Below are 22,391 nucleotides of genomic sequence, written 5' to 3'. Positions count from 1 at the left end.
GCTATTCCCTTCTCCACTCTTCCTACTCAGGGTGTGAGATTTTCGGGTGTCCATGACAAATTCTCAACTGCTTAGCTATCCAGACCTTCAGACCTCTCTTGTATTGTTTCGTTATTAAAAGCCCCCCAAAATCCTTTCAAATATATGTTTAATCTAGGGAATTTCCTAGATATAAGTGATGTAATTTAATTGTATCTAGTCTTCCCACTCAGAAAACCTGAAACTTAATCTCAACTGTCTTTTTCTTTTGTTGTTTTCCTTCCTTTTCTTTTTTTTCTTCCTTATTTTTTATAACCAACTGAGTCCCAACTGCCTGCAGCTCCAAAGCCAGGGGATCTGACACCTTCTTTGGGTCTCCATAGGAGACAACACTCTCAGGCTGATGAACAGACAAGTTAAAAACAACTAACTTATCCTCACAGTAACCCAGGTTTTTCCTCTTACCATTTCCCTGACTTCTTGTATTCTTACCTCTCTTTGTGAGTTTGTAGATGAAAGCACATGAGTAAAAGGAGAAAAGGAAAAAAGTACTTTTTTTGTGGGGAAAAAAAAGCTAGAAGAAACAGCTGAAAGCTATACTGTTTTTTCATTGCTACATGAAGTCTGTGGGAAGTGAGGTGGAAAGTGGCTCTGTTCTGGACCTGCAGTCTGCAGGACACCAAGCCTCCCTTCCCAGACTCAACTGCTCTCTACCAGCTCCACTCCAGCTCCACAGTGTAAGCCCCTGATAGAAGACTTTACACCTCAGCTTTTGAATGAGGATTCCTTTCTCTTTAAGATTTCTTCTGTCTCCCAAACATCAAACAGTTAAGAGTCAGTAGTTGTCAGCCTATGTTCGGATAACTGGGTCACTGCCCTGGGAAATCAGACCATTCCTGGAGTAAGACATACTCCAGTTAAGTCAATGTCTGTCTGTCTGACATGAGCAACTGTCACTTTCCTTTCCATGACTTTACATCTTGTGACCTTTTCTGATGACTCAGCTTTCTAGACTAATGCAGGGTGTTTAGTTGATGGCTCTGGTACTCTGTCCTTTTTGTCACATATGCTACGATAGCGTGTTCTCTCTAATGGTGGAGTAATCATCATCTTATGGAATAGTTACCTCCCATTTCCTACACAAACCCTGACTAAACAGGCTCTCTCAGGTCATAGCACAGCCATGACTTTAACACCATTGAAAATACAATTTTTTTTTCTCCAAAGCTGTTCATTAGAAAAAAGAAAACATAATAACTACTGCATGAGCACCCCTTATGCAATTTCTCCTACTTAAAGAAGAAGCTTAGAGTAAACCAAGCAAACAAGCAACTACCAATCCTAGAGCCATGATCTTTTTCACAGAGATCACCAAGGGATAGTCTGGCACAGCTTTTCAAAGAAACCCAACTTTTACATCAGAAATGGTCAGTGCAAAAAGCATCCAACTGGTTGCTCTGTCTGTGACTGAAAATTTTAACCCCCTCTTACAGAAGGAACAATCCAGTTCTCTCCCATCATGATATAAAAAAGCGAGGGGGGGCACCCACTACACCCACACGAACACACACATGATGAGGTGTTCGGAATTGGGGGGTGTAGCCTAATGAAAAAGCTTTTATTTTTGCCAGGCCTGGCTTAGGGTACATTTACCACATTAAGAAAAGCATAAAATCACAAAGGTGATGACAGGAAAAATTCTAAAGCAGCACACACATATCTGTTAAGGTGACCAGTGAGACAGCAGACCACACAGGCTACTTCACATCACTCAGTGTCACCAACCTGGCAGTCCTGCAAGTTCAGCACAGGTACAGGTACCAGAGACAAAGTAGTTTCACTGACAGAGAACAGGACCAGAGGCCCTTTGCGCAGCTGCCTGCTTTGTGTACAATTCCGGTGCTTTGGGAAGAATGATGCCAACGCAGGACACCAGGGCCACTGCATATCACCATCGTAACATCACGGACACAATGATGTAGTGTCACCATAGTCCGAAACACACAAACCACAGTTCCAGCTGTTAAGGAACACTCATCCTTTCCTGCTTTTCTGTATCAAAGTGCTCTCCCTTCCTCCATTAACCCCTCCCTCCCTCCCTTCTCCCCTCCCTCCCTCCTTCTCTTTCTCTATTCTTTGTTTAAGAAATATGTACAACCATTTTTCTTCTGCATCTCCTGACTGCAGTTGCTCAGAATTACCAGTCTCGAGAAAGAGAAAAATTTAATTTTCTTCACAATTTATTTGTTCGCAGTGATTTCCTGTGTGTGGAGGTGGTGAAATTGGGTTTGGAGTTTTCCTTGCAGTACTTTCTGTAGGGCTGGATTTGTGGATATGTGTTGTATAAATCTCGTTTTGTTATGGAGTATCTTGTTTTCTCCATCTATAGTATAGTTTTGCTGAGTGTAGTATTCTGGGCTGGCATCCATGGTCTCTTACTGTTTGTAGAACATCTATCCAGAATCTTCTGGCTTTCAGTGTTTCTATGGAGAAGTCAGGTGTAATTCTGATACGTCTGCCTTTATATGTTACTTGGTCATTTTCCTTCGCAGCTCTTAACATTCTTTATTCTGTATGTTTGGTGTTTAGATTCTCATGTGGTGAGGAAATTTTTTTTTTTTTGTGGCCCAGTTTATTTGTTGTTCTGTAAGCTTCTTGTGTTTCATAGACATTTCTTTCTTTAGGTTGGGAAAGTTTTCTTTTGTGATTTTGTTGATATGTTTTCTGTACCTTTGAGCTGGGTTTCTTTGCCTTCTATACCTATCATACTTAGGTTTGGTCTTTTCATGGTGTCCCATATTTCCTCCATATTTTGTGCTAGGGATTTGTTGGACTTAAGATTTTTTTTTTTTTTTTTGGTCAACGAGTCTATTTCTCCTAGTGTATCTTCAATGCCTGATTTTTCTCTTCCATCTCTTGTATTCTGTTGGTTATGTTTGCATCTGTAGTTCCTGATCATTTACCCATCTTTTCTATTTCCAGCATTCCATCAGTCTGTGTTTTCTTTATTGTCTTTATTCAGCTTTCAAGTTTGAACTGTTTAAATTGTTCCCTTCACCTGTTTGTTTTTTCTTGGCTTTGCTTGTTTTCTTTAAGAGACTTGTTTATTTCTTACATTTTTTTAGTTTGCCTTTTCCTCCATTATTTGTACTTTTTGTTTATTTTTCTTCAACTTCTTTAAGAGAGTTTCTCATTTCCTCTTTGAGGGCGTCTATCTTCTTCATAAAGTTGTTTTTAAGGTCATTCTCTTCTGCTTCATCCGCATTGGTGTGTTCAGGTCTTGCTGGTGTAGAATCCCTAGACTCTGGGGGTGTCATAATAGTCTTTCTGTTGTTGAATGCTATCTTATACTCGAGTATTCCAATCCCCCTTTCCAGTGGGTGTAGGTGGGGTCTTTCTTTCTCCTAATCGGTATGGATCCAAGGTTCTCTCCTGCTGGGAACAGGCAAGACCATAACTCCAACGGCTGCAGTTGCTGGATGGTTTGGTCTACCCCCCAGGTCTCTCTTGAGGGGGGTTCAGGCAGGTCTAAGACTCCAATGGTGGCAGACACTGGATAATTTGGTCTTCCCGAGGTCTCTGTGGGATTCTGTGGGCAGGACCAGACTACTAAGTGCAGTCCCTGTGTCAAGACACTCCAAGGAGGGGAAGGGAAGGTGGGCCAGAAAAGGCCCCTCCCTCATTGTCCCCGTGGGTGCTGGTGGGTCTAAGACCATAATGCCAGCAGACAGTGGATTGTTTGGTGTGACCCCAGTTTTCTGGGGGATTTGGTGGGTGGGATGGGACTACTACATGCAGTCCCTGGGTCAGGAGACTCCAAGGAGGGGGAGGGGAAGGTGGGCAGATGAAGGCTATACACTTACCTCTCCCAGTGGGTGTAGGCATGTCTGACTGCAATGGCAGCAGACACTGGATGGTTTGATCTGCCCCCAGATCTCTGGGGCATTCTCAGAGAAGGCCCCTCACTCACCTCTCCTGGTGGGTCACAAAGTTTTACATGAATTTCTTTGTTTTAAAGATGTATTTATTTTTGTATATGATGACTTCTAACACTAGTTCTAATAGGTCTTAAAAATAAAACCCCAGAGTCAGATATTAGGAAGTGAAAACTGAATGATCAGAGAAGCAGTAAACCATAGATAGACCTCTTTTTTTTTTTTTTTTTTTTTTTTTTTTTTTTGGTTTTTCGAGACAGGGTTTCTCTGTGTAGCTTTGGAGCCTTTCCTGGCACTCGCTCTGGAGACTAGGCTGGCCTCGAACTCACAGAGATCCACCTGCCTCTGCCTCCCGAGTGCTGGGATTAAAGGCGTGTGCCACCAATGCCCGGCCAACCATAGACCTCTTATATCCACAAAATCCTCAGACTGAAAAGAGAACAAGTTCCTATCTCCTCCTGCCTTATATTTCGGTCTCTACCTAGCCATGTCACTTCCTGTCTGTCTGTATAGACTTCTAGACATCTCTGGATAACTAGTGGGTAGCTCCATCCTTTGATCTTCAGGCAAGTGTTATTTCTCATAGTATAAAAAAGGTACCACCACATTTTCCCTCCCTTTTCTAAAACTATAGAAAAAATCTATAACTAATAAAAAATCTATGTACAGTAAGTACAATAATTATACACAATATATACATACAGGCAATGAATGCATTAACAATGTCTAGTCTCTCCATAACTGAGAAATATAGAGGAAAATAGTGCATATCTATCCTATCTTAGTGAGTCCAAAAGTTTGTACCTAATTCACTTTCTTATTTTTTGAACATTTATTTATTAATTATGTATAGAATGTTCTGCCTGCAAGCCAGAAGAGGTCACCAGATCTCATTACAGATGGTTGTGAGCCACCATGTGGTTGCTGGGAATTGAACTCAAGACCTCTGGAAGAGCAGCCAGTGTTCTTAACCTCTAAGCCATCTCTGCAGCCCCCCCCCCATTCACTTTCTATTCTTGCTTGCATTACCCAAACTAAATTTTTATGTCTGCCAAATGTATACACTTTAACTTTCTTTTGTGAATTGTTTTTGAGTCTGGTAACAAGGAACATATAACTATAGCCATAAAGTTTTCAAACCCATAAGAGACCCAAGAAGGAAATAATATTACTTGAATAAGCCAGAATTGCAGACAAGCTACTTGCAAAAAATATGAGAAATGACAGAAACAGCTGGCTGCCTGGACAGTCATCCAAGGATCATCTGCAATGGTGGGGCATCCATTTTCAGCCTAAAGGCCTAGCATATCTGACAGACTTTTCTGTGAAGCAGAATATTCTCAAGGGCTGTCCTACTTGTCTTGGCAAAATTTGGCAGTCTTTCCTTTTGTGTCCTGCTTGTCCAATTTGCACAGCAAACTGTCAGCATTTGGGGCAAGCACATTTTCTTGCCCAGTGGTTAACCTTTGCCACAAAGAAAGTAAACTCCAAGTGGAGTTTCTCTGATGCCCATCATTTTCTCTGAAGTAGATTGGTGCTGCCAGGAGCAGAGATGTCTCGCTGTCATAAAAAAGAACAGAACCTATGCTATTAAAACATTTTAAATTCCATATTCTGTACATGTTTGAAGTGTTTACAAATGAACTTTCTATTGAAAATATATTTGTTTGACCTTGAAAACATATCTAATATGACTACTAGTTTGATTGTAACAGGTAAATAAATGCTAACCTGCATTTGCTTATTATCCAAAATTCTAGGTAGTAGTAACTTTCAAGGGCTAAAATTTGCATTGCATTGTTAAAGAAGTTGCAAAGGTACAAATACCTTGAACAATATTAGAAATGAATGAATAGTATATTCTAATAAAAATAATCTCAATTTTATATCACTATACAAAAAATTCAAGCCAATGCGTAATATTTAAAGTTAGTAGCTCCTTTTTAGTTTAAATAAAGATTCAATAATCTACTTGTTTTATTTGTATATTCCCTCCCTTTTTTTTTTAAAACTAGATGTGGGTGTTTGTGTGTGTCTCTGTGTGTTTGTGTGTTTATGTGTTTATGGTGTTAAGTAGGTAATATGGATCTCAATTAGCTGGGATCAAAAGGAGTCAGAACTAATTTGAAAAACAGATTGTTTATTAGGAAGTACTCACACGATTTAGCCAGTCCTGTACCACCAGGTGGGAGAGGGAACAGAGAGAGCCCCATACATGGGACTCTCATATTTAAAGTCTTGCTTCATCACTCTGAACATGCCCAAGTTAGCCTGATAGTGGGGATCTGTCTGTAGGAAATGTGATGACAGAAAGGATACCTAGATATGGGTGTATGCCAGTGAGTGTGTTTGTGTGTGTGTGTGTGTGTGTGTGTGTGTGTGTGTGTTTATGTGATTATGGTGTTAAGTAGGTAATATGGATCTCAATTACTTGTATCAAAATTGAGTCAGAACTAGTTTGAAAAACAGAATGTTTATTAGGAAGTACTCACACGAATTTAGCCAGTCCAGTACCACCAGGCAGAAGAGGGAACAGAGAGAGCCCCACGAATACGACTCTCATATTTAAAGCCTTGCTACATCACTCTGACCTCGTCCAAGTGTGCCTGGTCAGTGTCACCTGTGCCAGCCCTCAAGGGGTGTGGTCAGCATTTCCCCCTACAACTCCCCTTTTTAGTGTAAAAGAGGATGAAAACTTAAAGGTGTAAGTTATCTATAATTAACAATCATAAGGTTTGATTACAAAAATTTATAATATTCTACTAATTTCACATCTAAACTATATCTATTTCAACTAATCCTTAAAGTCATCAAAGAGATGTCCAAGCTTGAACACCTCCTTTCAAACCCAACTGTAAACAATAGGAAACTAGCACTAACTAGGTGTCAACAGTGGGGAAAGGGGGCGTAGTATTCTCCAAGCTACTTCCTGCTGAACTGAGATGACGACAGCCTTGTGGGGTCTTGTGGGAAAAAAAAATGTTAGTGTAGTGAAAGTCCTGAATGGGTTATATCCAGTCTGTGTCTGGTGAGAGATGCTTGATTGAAGGTACAGGTTGAAGTCCTTATCTTGATTGAAGTTCTCATGTTGATTGAAGTCAGTACCCGAAGTTCTGGCCGGAGTATCAGTTGAAAGGAAGCAAGTTGGATCCAGTGTATTCCAGGTGATATGGCCCATTTTCTTTCCGGAGCATCCAAGGATTGCTGTCAGGCAGTTCTTCATTGGCTGTGTGGGACTCAAAAATAAATGTTATCAGAGAAATTTTCACTTGTATAAGTATGCATACTGGGAAAGGCAACAATGGGAAAATAACAATGATGGGGGAATATATACTATGAGAGAAAAGGCCAAGAAAAGAAAAATGACAGTCCCCAATTTTTCTCCTATTCTGTAATACATCAATCGGCTTCTTGATACAATACAGAAACTCTGAAGTTTATTTTAACAATGTGCATGGATTTAGAGGAGGAAAGCCGAATCCAACTCTAAAGCCAGCATTGGTTTAATTGAACAGGGACTAGGATATAAAGAGAAATAGAGTTCTCTGAGAGACAGCTGTAAAGTTAACCATATGGCACATTCCTTTTGTTTGATGATTATAGCTACCATCTCTTCTTAAGGATCTACCCATGCAGTGTCCTTTGACTTCTGGAGATGAATTTTCCTGTGAAGATAAAAACAAACACTTACTTTCCCTTGGGAGGTTTCTATACAGTTTATGAGATATACCCTGGTAGATTACCTGCCATTTATCCTCCTCTAGAGGATTTCCTTTTTTGACTCAAATCTTGATTAACTTTGATGGTATCCAAAGTTTTTCATCACTGGCATCAGCCCTGAGTGTGCAGATCCTCTGGTCAGGAATCCCCTGGGTATGTGTTTCAGGATGTGGCGGAGCCCCTACAAGAGAAGGAATATTATAGACCAATGTAAAAGCTGGGTGAGAGTTCCACTTTCCCCAAAGAGAAGACCTGTGTTCTTGGCAGGTTTACTTTTAGTGTAATTCGAAGACTAAAGAGGCAGGTATAATGCCCCTTGTCTTCCATTGTGACATCCACTAGGCCAACATCATTAGGGTCTCTTCAGGATTTCTGATTTCAGAAAATAATTTCTCCTGGTTGCCCAGGTACTTTGCAGGAATCAGGCTCTAGGAGTCAAGGAGGAAAAGTATCCTCCCAGCAACATGTCTACACATAGGTACTCTGCTTCTTGTACCACATCTCACATCCTCTTGTCTAAATTAGTCAGGATACATACTTGGTGAAAATCAGCCTCCATAAAACATCATGTCCAAAAGACCCTGCAAATATTAGGAGAGAAATGATTGCCATTAACAGACCTGGAGTAGACCTAGGAGATCCGTGTGACCCACCCATACCAAATTGGTCATCTTGGCAGTATCATCAGGTCAATTGGTATATTGAGGTAGTGTCCCAACCAAACTCATTATGTCCCAAAGAGTATCTCAAGGACTCACTGTCCTATGTGAGCAGGATAACTGAGGATAGTTTTGGGATGATGTTTATGAAGGTCCTGCTATACGGAGCTGGTACTGGTTGCACATGCTCCTGCTCCATCCTGCAGACAGACATTGAGGGAGGGAGGGGCTGGCAGTAGGGGGCCTCAGCCAACTTCTGTTCTCTCAGAAGAAAAGGATAAATGCAGGAACATGACTTTCATAGCAGGGACACACCAAGTTCCCATTAGACCAACAGCCAATGTTAGTAACAGAAATAAACATCACATCTGTTTATTCTGAGATTTGCCTTCTTAATCACCAGCACCTGTGTCTAGAGCCAGTGATTTTCTTAGGTCTTCTGTCCTGGGTTAGACTAACCAAGCTACAGCACCAATGTTTCCCTTTTCCAGGGCATGGCTTCAGTAAAGTACATAATGACAGGAACCAACCTTAGTAATCAGCCACTGATATAGAACAGCTATGCCCACATAAGGAAGAAGTTCAGTAGCTGTGTGCTAGTTTTCCTTGCAAGGCTGTGTCCACCCTCATGGATGTGGTTCCTCATCCCAGTACAGAGTAAGTAACTGACCTGTTTCAGATTGACTGTCCTACTGTACAGGCGTGACAAGATATTCACCCGCTCTACACAAACTGTTCCTCCATAAAGTTTAGGTCATATAGGGTCAGAGGGGAAAGATGCTCTACTTGCCCCAAGTTATGCCAAGATCTCTCTCAATGCATGGCTGTGTTGTCTCTCATAATGACTTTGCCCCTCTGCATCATTTATTCAAGGACCATTTTCCCTGGAATTGTAAAAGGCTGATTTTGGCAGCCTCATGCTTGTTTGTAGATCAGTGTCAATTGTAGACCAGACCACAGAAACACCTCTCATACAACAGGATTAGATTGGTGGTTTCAGTGCTGCCTTTAGCCATATGAGGCCCACAGATGAATCCTGCCCTAAAGTCCCTTCTGAGTGGCCACTCTTCATTGCAGACAGCAGTGATCTGCCTGGAATGTGTCCATGACATCACTAAAGACAACTTTCCCAGGAGGACACCCAAGCAGGAGGTGTGGCAGAAACCCCAACTCTATGGTCAAAAGACTCTGTCTAGGTCTGACCTTACGTGTTGGATCTGAATAAAATTTGACTTGTGGACTAAGTCATGTGTCTACTGTGCTCCAAGACAGACAAGCAATACCCACCTTCCAAGTGGAGCAATATCCCTGCTTTCCATCCACAGTGGTACCCATTTCCTTCCAGCTTGCTGTCATATTCCTGTTAGGAGACAAATATGCTTCTAAAATATGCCTGACAATAAGAAGCCCCTTCACCAACAGCCAAATGACACAGCATCATTCAGTGGGATTGTGACTCCTATGATAAGAGGGACAAAGAGATGTAGGCAGTCTGCAAACATGACAGTAAGGAAGGGAGCCTGAGGAGGAAGAGGGTCCCCTCTCCCATAGTGTGACAAAACATTGCTATTGGACCTGATCTTGAAGGTAAAGTAAGACAAATAAATATTGCTGTAGTAAATCCACGGAGACAGTCCCATCAGGACTTCTAATTCATGGGCAGATTGGAGTTGAAGTTTGGCACAATGTTTCACTCTGAGAAGAATGCTATAGAAGGCTACCCATGGGACTTAGCCTTGTTAACTATGGTGTCTATGGAGAATCCTGTGGAAGACGGTAGCTTACCTCCTCCTATGCTGGACTTCTCTCCTGGGTTAGTGGACACACTGCCATCTGGACTTCCTGCAGGGCTCCAACGTCGGCTGTCTCAGTCACACCAGGAAAATTCCTACGCCATGTCTCAACCTTCATAGAGACTTATCACTTCATAAGATAGAGACATATGCAAAACACAGTCTTAAGAACTTTGAAATATGTAGTTCAGATTCTTGACTCTTATTTCCTTCTGGGCCATCCATTTTCAAGTGTTTCTTCCCCTCCCACTCCTCCATAGCCTTTGGAGTTTTCGTCCCCCAAAACTTTGACTCCCCTCTTATCCGTTCCTATTTCAACTAATTAATTCTTGATGTCTCTGCAACTCTGCTTCTCATCTTCTGTTGTAAACCTTCAGCTAAATCATTTGTGATTGTTTCGGAGGACTTTAGAAAACATATAGACTAAGAAACACAGCAGTGCATCTTGGGCACCCCATGGATCTGCATGTGTGTGACTGCACTGCTCTCCACTTCCACTGGTTCCTCTTCCTTCTGAGAAACATGGCTTCCTTTGGAGGCTGGCACACAGCAGCATAGTTGTCCCAGACAATTTCTAATTCTCTTCTTCACCCTCTTCCAACCTCGTGATAGATGGCTCTCAGAGGCTGCAGTTACACCTCTATGAGGAACATCTTCAAAGCTGTTCTTAGAGGTAGCCGGAAGGGAAGGTCTCTGGATTTCAGGTATGTCTTCAGGAGGGACATCATAAAATATGTTCTTGTATGTTTCCTGAAGAGAAGATCTGTGGATTTCAGGTATGTCTCCAAGAGGGACATCCTCAAAGCTGTTGTTTGTTGTTTCCTGAATGAAAGATCTCTGGATATCAGATATGTCATCAGTAGGGATATTGTCACAACTTTGCTTAGATGTTTCCTGAAGGAAAGGCATTTGGATTTCAGGTATGCCTTTATATAGGACATCATCCAGTCTGTTCTTTGATGTTTCCTGAAGGGAGTATCTCTGGATTTCAGGTATGCCTTCAGGAGGGACATCACCAAAGCTGTCCTTGGATGTTGTCTGAAGAGAACCTCTGTGGATGTCGTATGTGGCAGTGGTGTTCACAATGTGAGGGACCTCCCTGTAACTCCCTGAACTCTGAATGTCTGAGCTATTGTTGGGTGTGTTCACTTCCTGGGGTGTTTCACAGGACAAGAAGGATGCAGAAGAAATGCTCTCAGAGGACAGGGATCTTGAGGATGAGCAATGGCAAATCATGCTATTCAGTGCCAAAGATCTGCTCTTGATGTAAGTACCCTTATGAGCCAATTTGGGGGCTGGGTGTGGATGTTTGTTTCTCTTCTGCTGGCAGCACAAGCGGGCACGCATGCTCAGGCTTCTCATCCTCTTCTTCCTTGATCCCTTCTCATCATGCACCTGGTGTTCCTCCAGCAAGATGGGAAAAGCAAGCTCACTCAGTCCCCGCTGAGTTGGAAAGTTAGTGAGAGCATCTGCTCGGGACATAGTAACATGGGCTGGCAAGAATTTCGCAGCATATTTACAGTGGTCACAGGGTGACGTGTGGTATAAAATTAGGTAGGTGGCCATGATGTTATTGAATTTCTTCTCACATAGACAAGCACTAATGTCCTTGGGGTGGTAGCCCATTCTCCCCATAGCCACCACAATGCTGGGATTCAGGTTGTTCCAGAGTGCCTCTAAGGATGGTGTGATTTTCCCAAATTCTTCCTTCATCTTGAGCCACTGGTGCTGCCTAATGTCAAATATCTTGGGCCTCTGCTCAGGCTTCACAGTGAACAACTGCACAGTGATGTTTGCTGTGTTTTGGGAAAGGGTGTAAGGGAGGTGGTACTTGGGATCCAGCATTGCCTCCTTCATGTCTGAAAAGGTTTTGGCTTTGAAGGGAAAGGATGCAGTCACCATTGTATATAAAACCACTCCCAGGCTCCAGATGTCAACTGCCTTTGCATCGTATTCCTTGCCAGAGAACAACTCTGGAGCCCAATATTCCAGGGTTCCGCAGAACCCCTTAGTACCCTGGCCAGGGGTGACTCGGGTGGCCAGGCCAAAGTCGCACAGCTTGATGTTGCCTTTGTCATCAAGCAGGATATTATCTAGCTTGATGTCTCTGTGTGCAATGCCATTGTCATGGCAGTAGTGAACTGCACACACCAGCTGTGTAAAAATGTGCTGGGCCTGCTCCTCCTGCAGACAGCCCACCCTCCCAATATAGCTCACCAGATCTCCACGAGCAGCATGTTCCAACACTATATAGGTGTATTCTTTGGTGTTGATGATATGGAACAGCTTGATAATATACGGGTGGTTCAAAGTTTTATACATGTCAATTTCGGTATTTAAGCTGAAGTCATTGTTGGTTCCATTTTGTAGGACCTTGACAGCAACTTGCACCTCTGTGTGAAGGTGGTAGGCAAGCTTCACCTCAGCAAAGTTCCCTTTGCCGAGGCTCCTGAGGATGACATAGTGATCTGAAAGTGTCTCCTCTTCAGAGGCACTGGCCTTCAGGTCCAGCTGTCTTTTCACCTTTTCACTGCTCTTGTTAGTGAATTGATTGGCAATATCCATGTCAACACCAACTGAGAAAACTAGATTAAAAACAAAGAGAATTAGGTCTTAGGGAAAGTTTTTACCTTTCAGTTTCTATGTGGAAAAGTGTGACAGATATGAGGCAACTAACTATGAACTTGTGGGTCACACACACACACACACACACACACACACACACACTCACCCCCCCCCCCCGAGTCAGGGTTTCTCTGTGTAACTTTGGAGCCTATCCTGGCACTCTCTCTGGAGACCAGGCTGGCCTCGAACTCACAGAGATCCTCCTGCCTCTGCCTCTCGAGTGCTGGGAATAAAGGCGTGCACCACCAATGCCCGGCTCTCACTGGGTATCTTAACCACTCCTCTTGATAGAACACATGTATGGGAATCCTTGGCAAACACATAAATCAGTTCAATAGATAAGTGCTACATGTTTGGGCTCATTTTTTGGGGGGGACATTTTATAGGTATCGATTGCTTGTGTTGATTTTCTTTTCTTTCTTTTTTTTTAAGAAAGAGAGGAAGATCATAACATAGATGGATAGGAAGGAAAGGTATAGGAGTAATTGGGCAGGGGAGAAATGAGCAAAATAATTGCACACAAGTATAGCTAATGGGCTCCCAAAGCTCATTCATGCACTGGGGATAAATACTGGTTCCACTGCCAGTAGAACCTGAGACTGCCCAGACCTCTTCACTGACACCATGTTTCGGGGTCTTGGTTCAGTCTTAGGCAGACCCCTGTCCTTTTATTAGAAGTTTTTACATTAGGGAAGAGACTACACATAAGGACTGATATCTGGTTTGTATTTGTATTGGTACACTTGTCTCTAGGTGAGGTGGTAATTAGCAGGAGCTGAATCTGACTATATGTGGTATTTGGCTGTGCAAGCAAAGTACCTGGTAGAAACAGACACAGCAATGTATTGTGTGTGATTTTAGTTACAGAAGAGGGGAGAGCTGGTAGGTCCTGAATTTGTTTTCCAGAGTCAGGCTTTGGTTGAATGGAAGGAAACCTAGCAGTCAGTAACTGACACATCATTCTGAAAGAGATAGAGGGAAGACGGCAGAGAGAGTTAGAGACAGAGAGAGAGAGAGAGAGAGAGAGAGAGAGAGAGAGAGAGAGAAAGGAAGAATATTCATAGGCAATTATCCTTTGAAAGACCAGAAATCCCCCTTGTGTGTGGTGTGTGTGTGTAAGAGAGAGAGTGAGTGAGTGTGGGAGAGAGACTGACAGAGACAGAGACAGAGACAGAGAGAGATTCTTTTGTATTTCACAGATGTTTACACCTAGCAGGAAGAGAAAGCAAGCCCAGTGTGTGTGTGTGTGTGTGTGTGTGTGTGTGTGTGTGTGTGTGTGTCTGTTTATTGATATTTTAGTTGTTAGCTAGGATTAACCTCACACAACCTGTCACCTCCCATGTGTATGTGCATATGTGTTTCTGTGTCTACAGAAGAGGGGATTCTTAGCAGTACCTGACTCCAGAAGCTGCATGGGGAATTTGTGGCTGTGATGTTGTGGACACCTTAGGACATGACACCTAGCCCATTAGAGGGGCTTTGGTTGTAAGGAAATGGGAAATGTATCAGGACTTGGCATCCTGATTTGGTGTGTGTGTGTGTGTGTGTGTGTGTGTGTGTGTACTGGGGCTGGGGGCTTTGATTATGGGTGAGGGAATAATTTCTGGACCCATCACCTACCTTTCTCTCTCACACCCTAAGGCTCTTCTGTTTCTACCTCCTTGCCCTCTCCATCCCAGTCCCGCTCCTCTTTTCCCTCTCATTCTCCCTCTCCCTCTCCCTCCCTCCCCTGTCTTTGTGTGTGAATAACTTGACAATTCAGGATTTGGAACTTTCCCATTTCTTGCACTGCATCTAATCTCTCCTTCCACCTTTCTTCTCTTTTGTGCCTCAGCTTATTCCTATTAAGCCCCAAACATGAACCCTTTAATGAATTAAATGCATGTATGTGTGGTTTTGTGCTCATACATAGACACATGTATTTCTAAAGTACTTAGTACATTCCCTTTGTTCATTTGTATGGGTGTGCAGAACAGACTACTGGGGACTGAACAACCTAAGTGGGAGCTTGTCCCTGGAGGAGACTGATTCTCCCTGTCTCCACAGGTATCGATAACCTGTAACACTTCCCTGTGGAATTGACCCTATCTGCATTTGCATGTGAACGGCGATTTATATTTTTCTTGCTTATGTAACCCCATTACTGAGAAGCAGAGCTAACCTGTCCCAAAAATAATGCAATTCCACCTTCATCGGTTTAGATTTAGCATTCCATAGTCACTTCTCTGCATTTTTACCAGTTGTGGTATTTCAAAGGAAGGTGCTTTGATGAGGGTCAGCTGCTATACTTACTTGTGGGTACAAGGATATCCATTTAGAATACAGTTAGAAAATACTTTGGTTTCAGAAAATGGAAGTAGAAGTTTTCTTCTACTCTGTTCTCCACGATGACTACAGTCCAGGTTACTTCTCTAGGTTTATAACACCAAACATGTAATCACTGAGACAGTTATGTAGTGAGAACAGGAAGTTCTAACTGAATTCATTTGAGTTCATTTTTTTCCAGACAGCAGATTTCACACTGAAGATGAATGGACACTTCCTTACTTCTCACTGGGATGAAGAAAGAGAAGAACACCATCCTGGGCACATGGGACAATTCAAAACAACAGAAATATTAACAGCTTCTGGTGGTTGCTAAGCACATAAGCAGCGATGGTTTCAATTCTAAGGACCACATGCATTGGGGTTCTTGGCATATACCTGTAATCCCACCTCCCATTTGATTTAGAAGGAACAGAAGTTCAAGGTTTTCCTCAGTTATATAGAGAGTTTGGGCTCAGCCTGTGCCACAGGATATCTAGCAGGAAGTAACTGACACTTCATTCTGAATGAGTGTTTGTGGGGGTGGATGGGTGAGTGGTTTGGGTGTTTGTTGTGTGTGTGTGTGTGTGTGTGTGTGTGTGTGTGTGTGTGTGTGTGTGTCTGTGACAGAGAGACAGAGAGAGAGGAAGAAGAGAGGCAGGGAGAGAGAGAGAGAGAAAAAGAGTATTTTCATTGTCGTTTATACCTAGCAGGACCAGAAAAAACTTTCTCTCTCTCTTCTCTCTCTCTCTCTCTCTCTCTCTCTCTCTCTCTCTCTCTCTCTCTCTCTGTGTGTGTGTGTGTGTGTGTTGTGTGCACATGCATGTGTATGTGTGTGCAGGCACACACACAAGGGTGCTTATAGATACTTTAGTTGTTAGATAGGGTTATCATCAAAGGACCTGCCATCTCCCATGTCTGCATGTGTATATGTGTGTCAGTGGCTATTGAAGAGGGGAATGTGAGCAGTAACCTGCTACAAACTCTGCATGGCAAGGTTGTGGGTGTTAAGATTGGGGACACACATAAGGACATGACACCTAGCCCTGTGTAGAGGGATTTGGTTGTAAGGAAATGGGAAATGTACCAAGACCTGGCATCATGATCTGCTGTGAATGTATGGGATGGGGGGGTTGACTATTGGTGATGAGCTACCTACTGGACCCAACACCCACCTTTATCTCTCGTTCTCAGTCTCTTCAGTTTCAACCTCTTCCCTCTTCCTTTCTCTCTCCCTCTCCCTCTCCCTCTTCCTCTCCCTCTCCCTGATCCTTCTGATCTATCTCCCCTATGTTTGGGTGAATTTATTTTGGCTGTTCAGGATATGGAACTCAGCAGGCCCTGATAGCTATTTGTGTGTGTGTGTGTGTGTGTGTGTGTGTGTGTGTGTGTGTGTGTGTGTGTGTATGGATTTGGCTGTAGGGGAGAGTACAACTTGATGAATGTGATACTTACCCTTGTGTGGGTGATGATTTTCATGTTAAGGGGAAAACTCAGGACTTGACGGTTCAGGGGCAGAGAAGTCTTTGGTAGTTCTGTGCCTTTTTTGCAGGGACATCCCAGAAAGAACACATCTCCCCACACTTCTGCTCTTCCAGGTTTGTGAAAATAGATGATTTCTGATGGTATGATTTGTGTTTGCACACTCTCTAGTCTGTCCTGAATGAAACAGTCATCAGGCAATATCTCTACAGTATAATGAGATTGATGACTACCTAAATGTCATCACAGAGCCTTCATCCAGTAGCTGATGGAAGCAGAAGCAGAGATTCACAGCCAAGCCTGAGCGGAACTCCTGGAATCCAGTTGTAGAGATGGAGGAGTGATGAACAAAGCAGTCAAGACCATGCTGGGGAAACCCACAGAAACAGCTGGCCTGACAACTTGGAATTCAGAGACCCCAACTGACAGCTGGGGAAGCAGCATAGGACCAATTCAGGCAGCCTGAAATTGGGTGTCAGTTGGGACCTTGGGCAGTCTATGGGACTTCTTGTCGTGGAAACAGTATTTATCCCTAGTGCACAAATAGTCTTTGGGAGACCATTCGCTATGGAGGGATGCTCTTTCAATATAGATACATAGGGGAGGACCTAGGTGATGTGACAGACTTAGATTATCCCCCAATGGAAGCCTCATCTTCCCTGGTGTGTGAATGGGGGATTGGTGATGGACATGGTAAGATGGGAGGGAGAGGACAGGCAGATTGGTTTGTAAAACAAGATTGTGTTTAATAAGTAAAAATGTATTTTAAAAGGTTTTCAATGATGAAATGTCAAAAGGAATAAAAGCCTGGTATGATATATATTCATGTATGTTTACTACCTGACTTTTAAAAAGAGTTGACCCTGATATTTCTCCATATTCAATAAGGGAGAATTAAAGACACACTTTCTAGTATCTTCTACAAAGGCTGAAGGAGCCTTCTGCCAGATCTGTTGATATCAGTTTTCCTTCCGTGATACCATATGTAGAAAAAAATCACTGACATCCAATGCTCAGTTTTCCTCTGACTTCCCCAAAGGTGTATTATGGACAGACAGATAAATAACTCTGAGCAAAATAAATAAACAGATAAAATTACCCTAACTGTAAAATAAACAGAGACTATAAATCAACAGTTTATGTAGCTGAACATGACAGTTCTTATTGAAATCACTTGGAATATTCAGCATTTTCAAGAGAACATAAGCAAGGCCATGTTCATCCTGAAGATGAGTTCATGACTGAACAACAAAAGGACAGATCTAATAGGAAAAATTCCAGATGAACATATGAATGTAAGGTTCCAGGCAACAGAGGCACAGGCTTTAATCCCAGCACTCCAGAGGCAGAGGCAGGCAGTTCTCCGTAAGTTCTAAGCCAGAATGGTTTACAGAGTAAGTTCCACAGGAAAGCTTCCAAAGCACACAGAGAAACCCTGTCTCAATAAAATACACAAACAAACAAACAAACAAACAAACGAAAAAATGTAGATATAGTGTAAAAAGCCCTTAGACTCAAGAGTGTTATTAGGTTATTTTCCAGAAAACAGTTACAAATGAAGATAAATTTGTTATGAGTGACATGCCAGACTCAAAATGTAAATTTGCGGGAACATGCCTGGAGGTGGTGATGAATGCTTTCCTCCCAGTTGTTGGAAGGCAGAGGCAGGCAGGATTCGGTGGGTTTGAGGAAGGCCAGGGCTAAAGAGTGAATGCCAGGACAAGCTTGAAGGCTACAAAAACAAACCCGGTCTCAAATACCTAAAACAAAACAAAACAAAACAAAATTAGGGATTATTAGATTGGACACTGAGGTCAAGGAGAACAGCATCACCCTGGGATAGTCCCCAATATTCTGAGAAGAGGCCTGGTTGTCTCAGTAACCAGACTCTTTAGACAAAAGAGAAGGAGAACGGGGTGATTCAAAATCCAGGCTGGGGTTCCTGATGAGTCAGCCAATAGGAACAATGTCAGTGGCCCAATCCACACTCCAAAGTGTTTATGAGAAAGAGAGCATTCTGGTTCCCATGAAAACAAAATAGTCCTGGAAGACAGCAGCCAATGAGGCTGTACCTGGTGTTGCTTGAGTTGAAAAGAAAATCCTCTTCCAAATTCGTGTCTTTGAGCACTGTCTGTGCACACTGCCTCGGCCACTGGTGTCAACGAAGTGAACGCTCTGCCTTCACTTGCAAGACTGGCACCAACTGTCTCTTGACCACCCAGCTCGTGCATCTTGTGCATCCTGAGCTGGCACCTAATTGGTGACAGGTACTGAACTAAGCCAGTCAGATTGAGATGCCAATCCGGGCACCCTCATTGGTCAGACGAAGTCACGTGACTTGTGGCTGCCCTAAGGTGAACTGTCAAATGCGTGCCATGTGGACAACAGATGGGGGGTCCCGTGACAGCAGGCTTAGAGAAGAAGGCTTTGCTTGTTCTGTGCCTTTTGTGCACAGCCCAGCCAGTAGGCATCTATCTCTCCACACACTTCCCTTCCAGGGTCTCATTTAAGCCCTGAAATTAGACTTGGTTTCTGAAGGTCTTTTGGTGTTTGAACAGTTTCTAGTCTGTTCTGAGTGAAACGTCATCAGGTAGTATCTGTGAACTGGTGGCTTGTGATCGCCCATAAATGGAGCATCAACAGGACTTCATTAATTTCTGCCTTTAAAGTACTAGTTGTCAGAAAGAAAAAAAATCCACTCTGATTGAATCTCAAGACCATCAATGGATGCTGACCTTTCCCTTGGAGCCCCATCTCTAGTTTAATACAAGTGCTTAGGTCTGTGTTCACACTTTATTTGTCAACACAAAAACTACATCATTAGCTAGTCATGGCTTTATTTGCCTACACTGATCATCAATACTCTGAAATTAAAACAATATAAAACCTAACCAAACCAAAACATTATGTTCCTCATTAACTTTCTCTTTCCTCTCACTGCTTTTGTGGTGGGTCATTCTAATTCAAAAATTTCTACTTCTCAGTTGTAGAAACTTCCAAAATTTATTCTATTTGTATGTTGTGTTATTCTTTAGGAGAACACTGTCAATCACTTGGTGAATTAGTCCTGAAAATCCTGGGTGCAGTTTTTACATTTCCCCAGTATTCCTGCCTAACCCGAAACCAGTTCTTTGAAGATTAGTTGGTTTTGTGTGTTATTTAAAAACTTCACACAGAAATACTACATCTAGTCTCTCGTGCCAACTTCCTTCCTACTTGTGCCTCAGCTTATCCCATTTAAGCCCCAAACATGAACCCTTTAAATGTAAAATGCATGTATATGTGTAGTTTTGTGCTCATACATAGACACATGTATTTCTCACCTACTGAGTACATTTATTTTGTTAATTTCTTTGTGAATGCAGAAGAGACCACTGGGGACTGAACAACCTAAGTGGGAACTTGTCCCTGGAGGAAACTGATTCTCACTGTCCTCTCGGGTATTGATAACCTGTAACATTTCTGGTAGTGTTCCATATGGAATTGACCCTGATTTCATTTTCATGTGAACTGATGATGTCATACTTGTCTTGCATTTGTAACCACCTTATGAGAGGCAGAACTAACCCATCCCCTGAAACACCTAATTGCACTTTCAGGGGTCTAGCTTTAGCATGGCATAGTCACTTCTCTGTATTTTGATCAGTTGTGGGTCTGTGTCAAAGTCTGGTATTTCTAAAGGAAGGTGCTTTGATGAGGGTCAGCTGCTGTATTTATTTCTGTTTACAAGGATATACATTTGGGATACAGTTAGATATCACACTGGTTTAAGAAAATGGAAGTAGCAGTTTTCTTCTACTCACTATTCCATGACCACTCCAGCCAAGTTTTGTTCTCTAGGTTTACAATACCAAACATGTTTTACTATAGATAGATATGTAGTGAGAACAGGAACTTCTAATTAAATGTAGGGTTTTCATTTTTTCCAGACATGAGCTAAGCAGATTTACCATTGCAGATGGATGGATACTTCCTTCTAGTTCTCATTGGTATGAAACACCAATGAGAGTAGAACACCATCCTGGGCACATGAGACATTTTAAAACAACAATAAAAGGAGGAGGAGCCAGAGCTTGTTACTGAGCACACAAGCAGGCATGGGTTCAATTCTGAGGACTCCATTCATCAGGGTTAGTAGCACCTGCCTGTATTCCAAGTTCTCATGGGATTTAGAAGGAACAGAAGTTCAAGGTCCTCTTCAGCTACATAGAGAGCTTGGGGTCAGTTGATCTAAAGGAAACACTGTCTCTAAATAAATGTGCTTATGCAAAGAAGTAAAATCTTGGAGGTGGCTGATCAGTGGTCTTATGACTACTATTATTGTCTGATGTGTCAAAGCATGACAATGACACAGGTCCTACCTTCCATGAATGAGATTCCAGTTTAGATTTCACAGCATCTAGTAGTGGGAATAGCTAGATAGTGGTGCATTAAGCAAGGCTTTCTGGTGGTGATAGCTGGTTTCTGCATGCAGAGTCCTTATGCAACCACCTAAACCATGCACAATGTAGCCATGCAACCTTTGGCAGCTGTAGGTGAGGGGTAATCACCTGTCTAATCAATGTATCCAGGGATTAAAAGGTAGCCTGGATAAAAGCTATCCTGATGCAGGGAGAGAGCCAGAGAATTAGAGAGGACCCACAACCAGGAAAGGTTCCCAAAGAAGAAAGCACAGGCCCTGGAGTGGGCTGACAGGGAGTGACAGGCTGGTGGGTGCGGCGTCCAATCTTGACCAGCAAGAAAGACGCCACACCGAGGAATCTTCTTTAAACACAGTTTAATCGGGAACCTCTTTGCTTTGTACAATGTATAATGGAGGCGGCCCCGGGTCGAGGGAGACGGGGCCTGATATAGTCTACATCTACCAATCACCTAACCCTACGTGGCGCGCCAGGATAGGTTGTCTCCAAGCAGAATTAAGAGGATACATGACCTTTACCAAATTTGGAGTTGTTTACCACAGAGAGCACTCGCCGTCGGGCTGGCGGAGGGCGGAAACTGGCGCCATCTTTTGGGTGCGGTTTTCTGCAGCTCCCTACAGTTCCCCCTTTTTGTTTTAATATTATAGGAGTAGCAGTATCTGTCTGTTGTCAGATTTTAGTCATCTCTGTCTTAGGTTTAACCCCAGTGTCCCTATCTTACCCGTCAAAGAGTCACTGTGTCGCCCTCACAGGCTCATGTCTTAGGTTGAAGGGAACACATGTATGCTTATTCGCTCAGCAAGAGGGTAGGTGCCCGTCATTGAGCATGACTGATTCAGATACGCATCACTCACTCAGCAAGGGCGAGACAGACATCTATTTGTCTGTCAGCATGGATAACCATGCTTGAGGGGACTGTCCTGCTTCCACAGCAGCAAAGGCCTGTACCAACATAGCAGCTTGGGATTTTTCGACTTCCTGATCCTGTATAGGCACCACAAGCAAACAAAAATGGCTAACAGCATCATGGAAAACATAACCCCTACTCCAGCCCATTCCTTAACTAAACTAAAGGCTCGCTTAAGGGTAGTTAAGAGGGTATTAACAGTGGGCAGGCTCAGGCGTGTAGCATTCACGGCAATAATCTGTTGTGTCAGGGTGTCTGTCAGGTTCTCGAACTGTTGACTCCAATTTCCCTGAAGGTAGGCACTCAGCTGTCAACTCAGGTTGCTGTTCTCTATGAAATTATTGGCCATCCTGAAGGTGATACACAAAGAAGAAAAGGAATGAATGCATCCTATGGAAGTTAAGGTTACTAAATCATCCACCTGTTCCTGCAACAGGTCCACTCTTTGGTTCACAGTTAGAATGCCAGCTTTTAAGTGGCCATCAATAGATCTCAAGGTAGTTAATGTTGTAGCTGTTTTTTCCACAATGTCATTGACTGTCTCAGCTGATTGGACCTGAGCAGCC

General features: G+C 42.9%; 1 protein-coding gene across 1 annotated transcript; it reads right to left on the bottom strand.

The window, feature by feature from the left end:
- Positions 1–10,509: 10,509 nt before the first annotated feature.
- LOC113836186 (sperm motility kinase Z-like) lies at positions 10,510–12,651 on the bottom strand. The gene has a single exon (XM_027419563.1). The coding sequence runs from the start codon at positions 12,649–12,651 to the stop codon at positions 10,510–10,512; it is 2,142 nt and encodes a 713-aa protein (XP_027275364.1).
- Between the last annotated feature and the right edge of the window lie 9,740 nt (positions 12,652–22,391).

Source organism: Cricetulus griseus, chromosome 5, assembly GCF_003668045.3.
Source record: "Cricetulus griseus strain 17A/GY chromosome 5, alternate assembly CriGri-PICRH-1.0, whole genome shotgun sequence".
Classification (NCBI taxonomy): Eukaryota; Metazoa; Chordata; class Mammalia; order Rodentia; family Cricetidae; genus Cricetulus; species Cricetulus griseus.
Note: the sequence above shows the minus strand (reverse complement) of the source record. Positions and strands in the feature narration are given on the sequence as shown.

Coding starts and splice junctions, on each gene's coding strand:
- LOC113836186 (XM_027419563.1), bottom strand. CDS start 12,651: ATGGATATTGCCAATCAATTCACTAACAAGAGCAGTGAAAAGGTGAAA.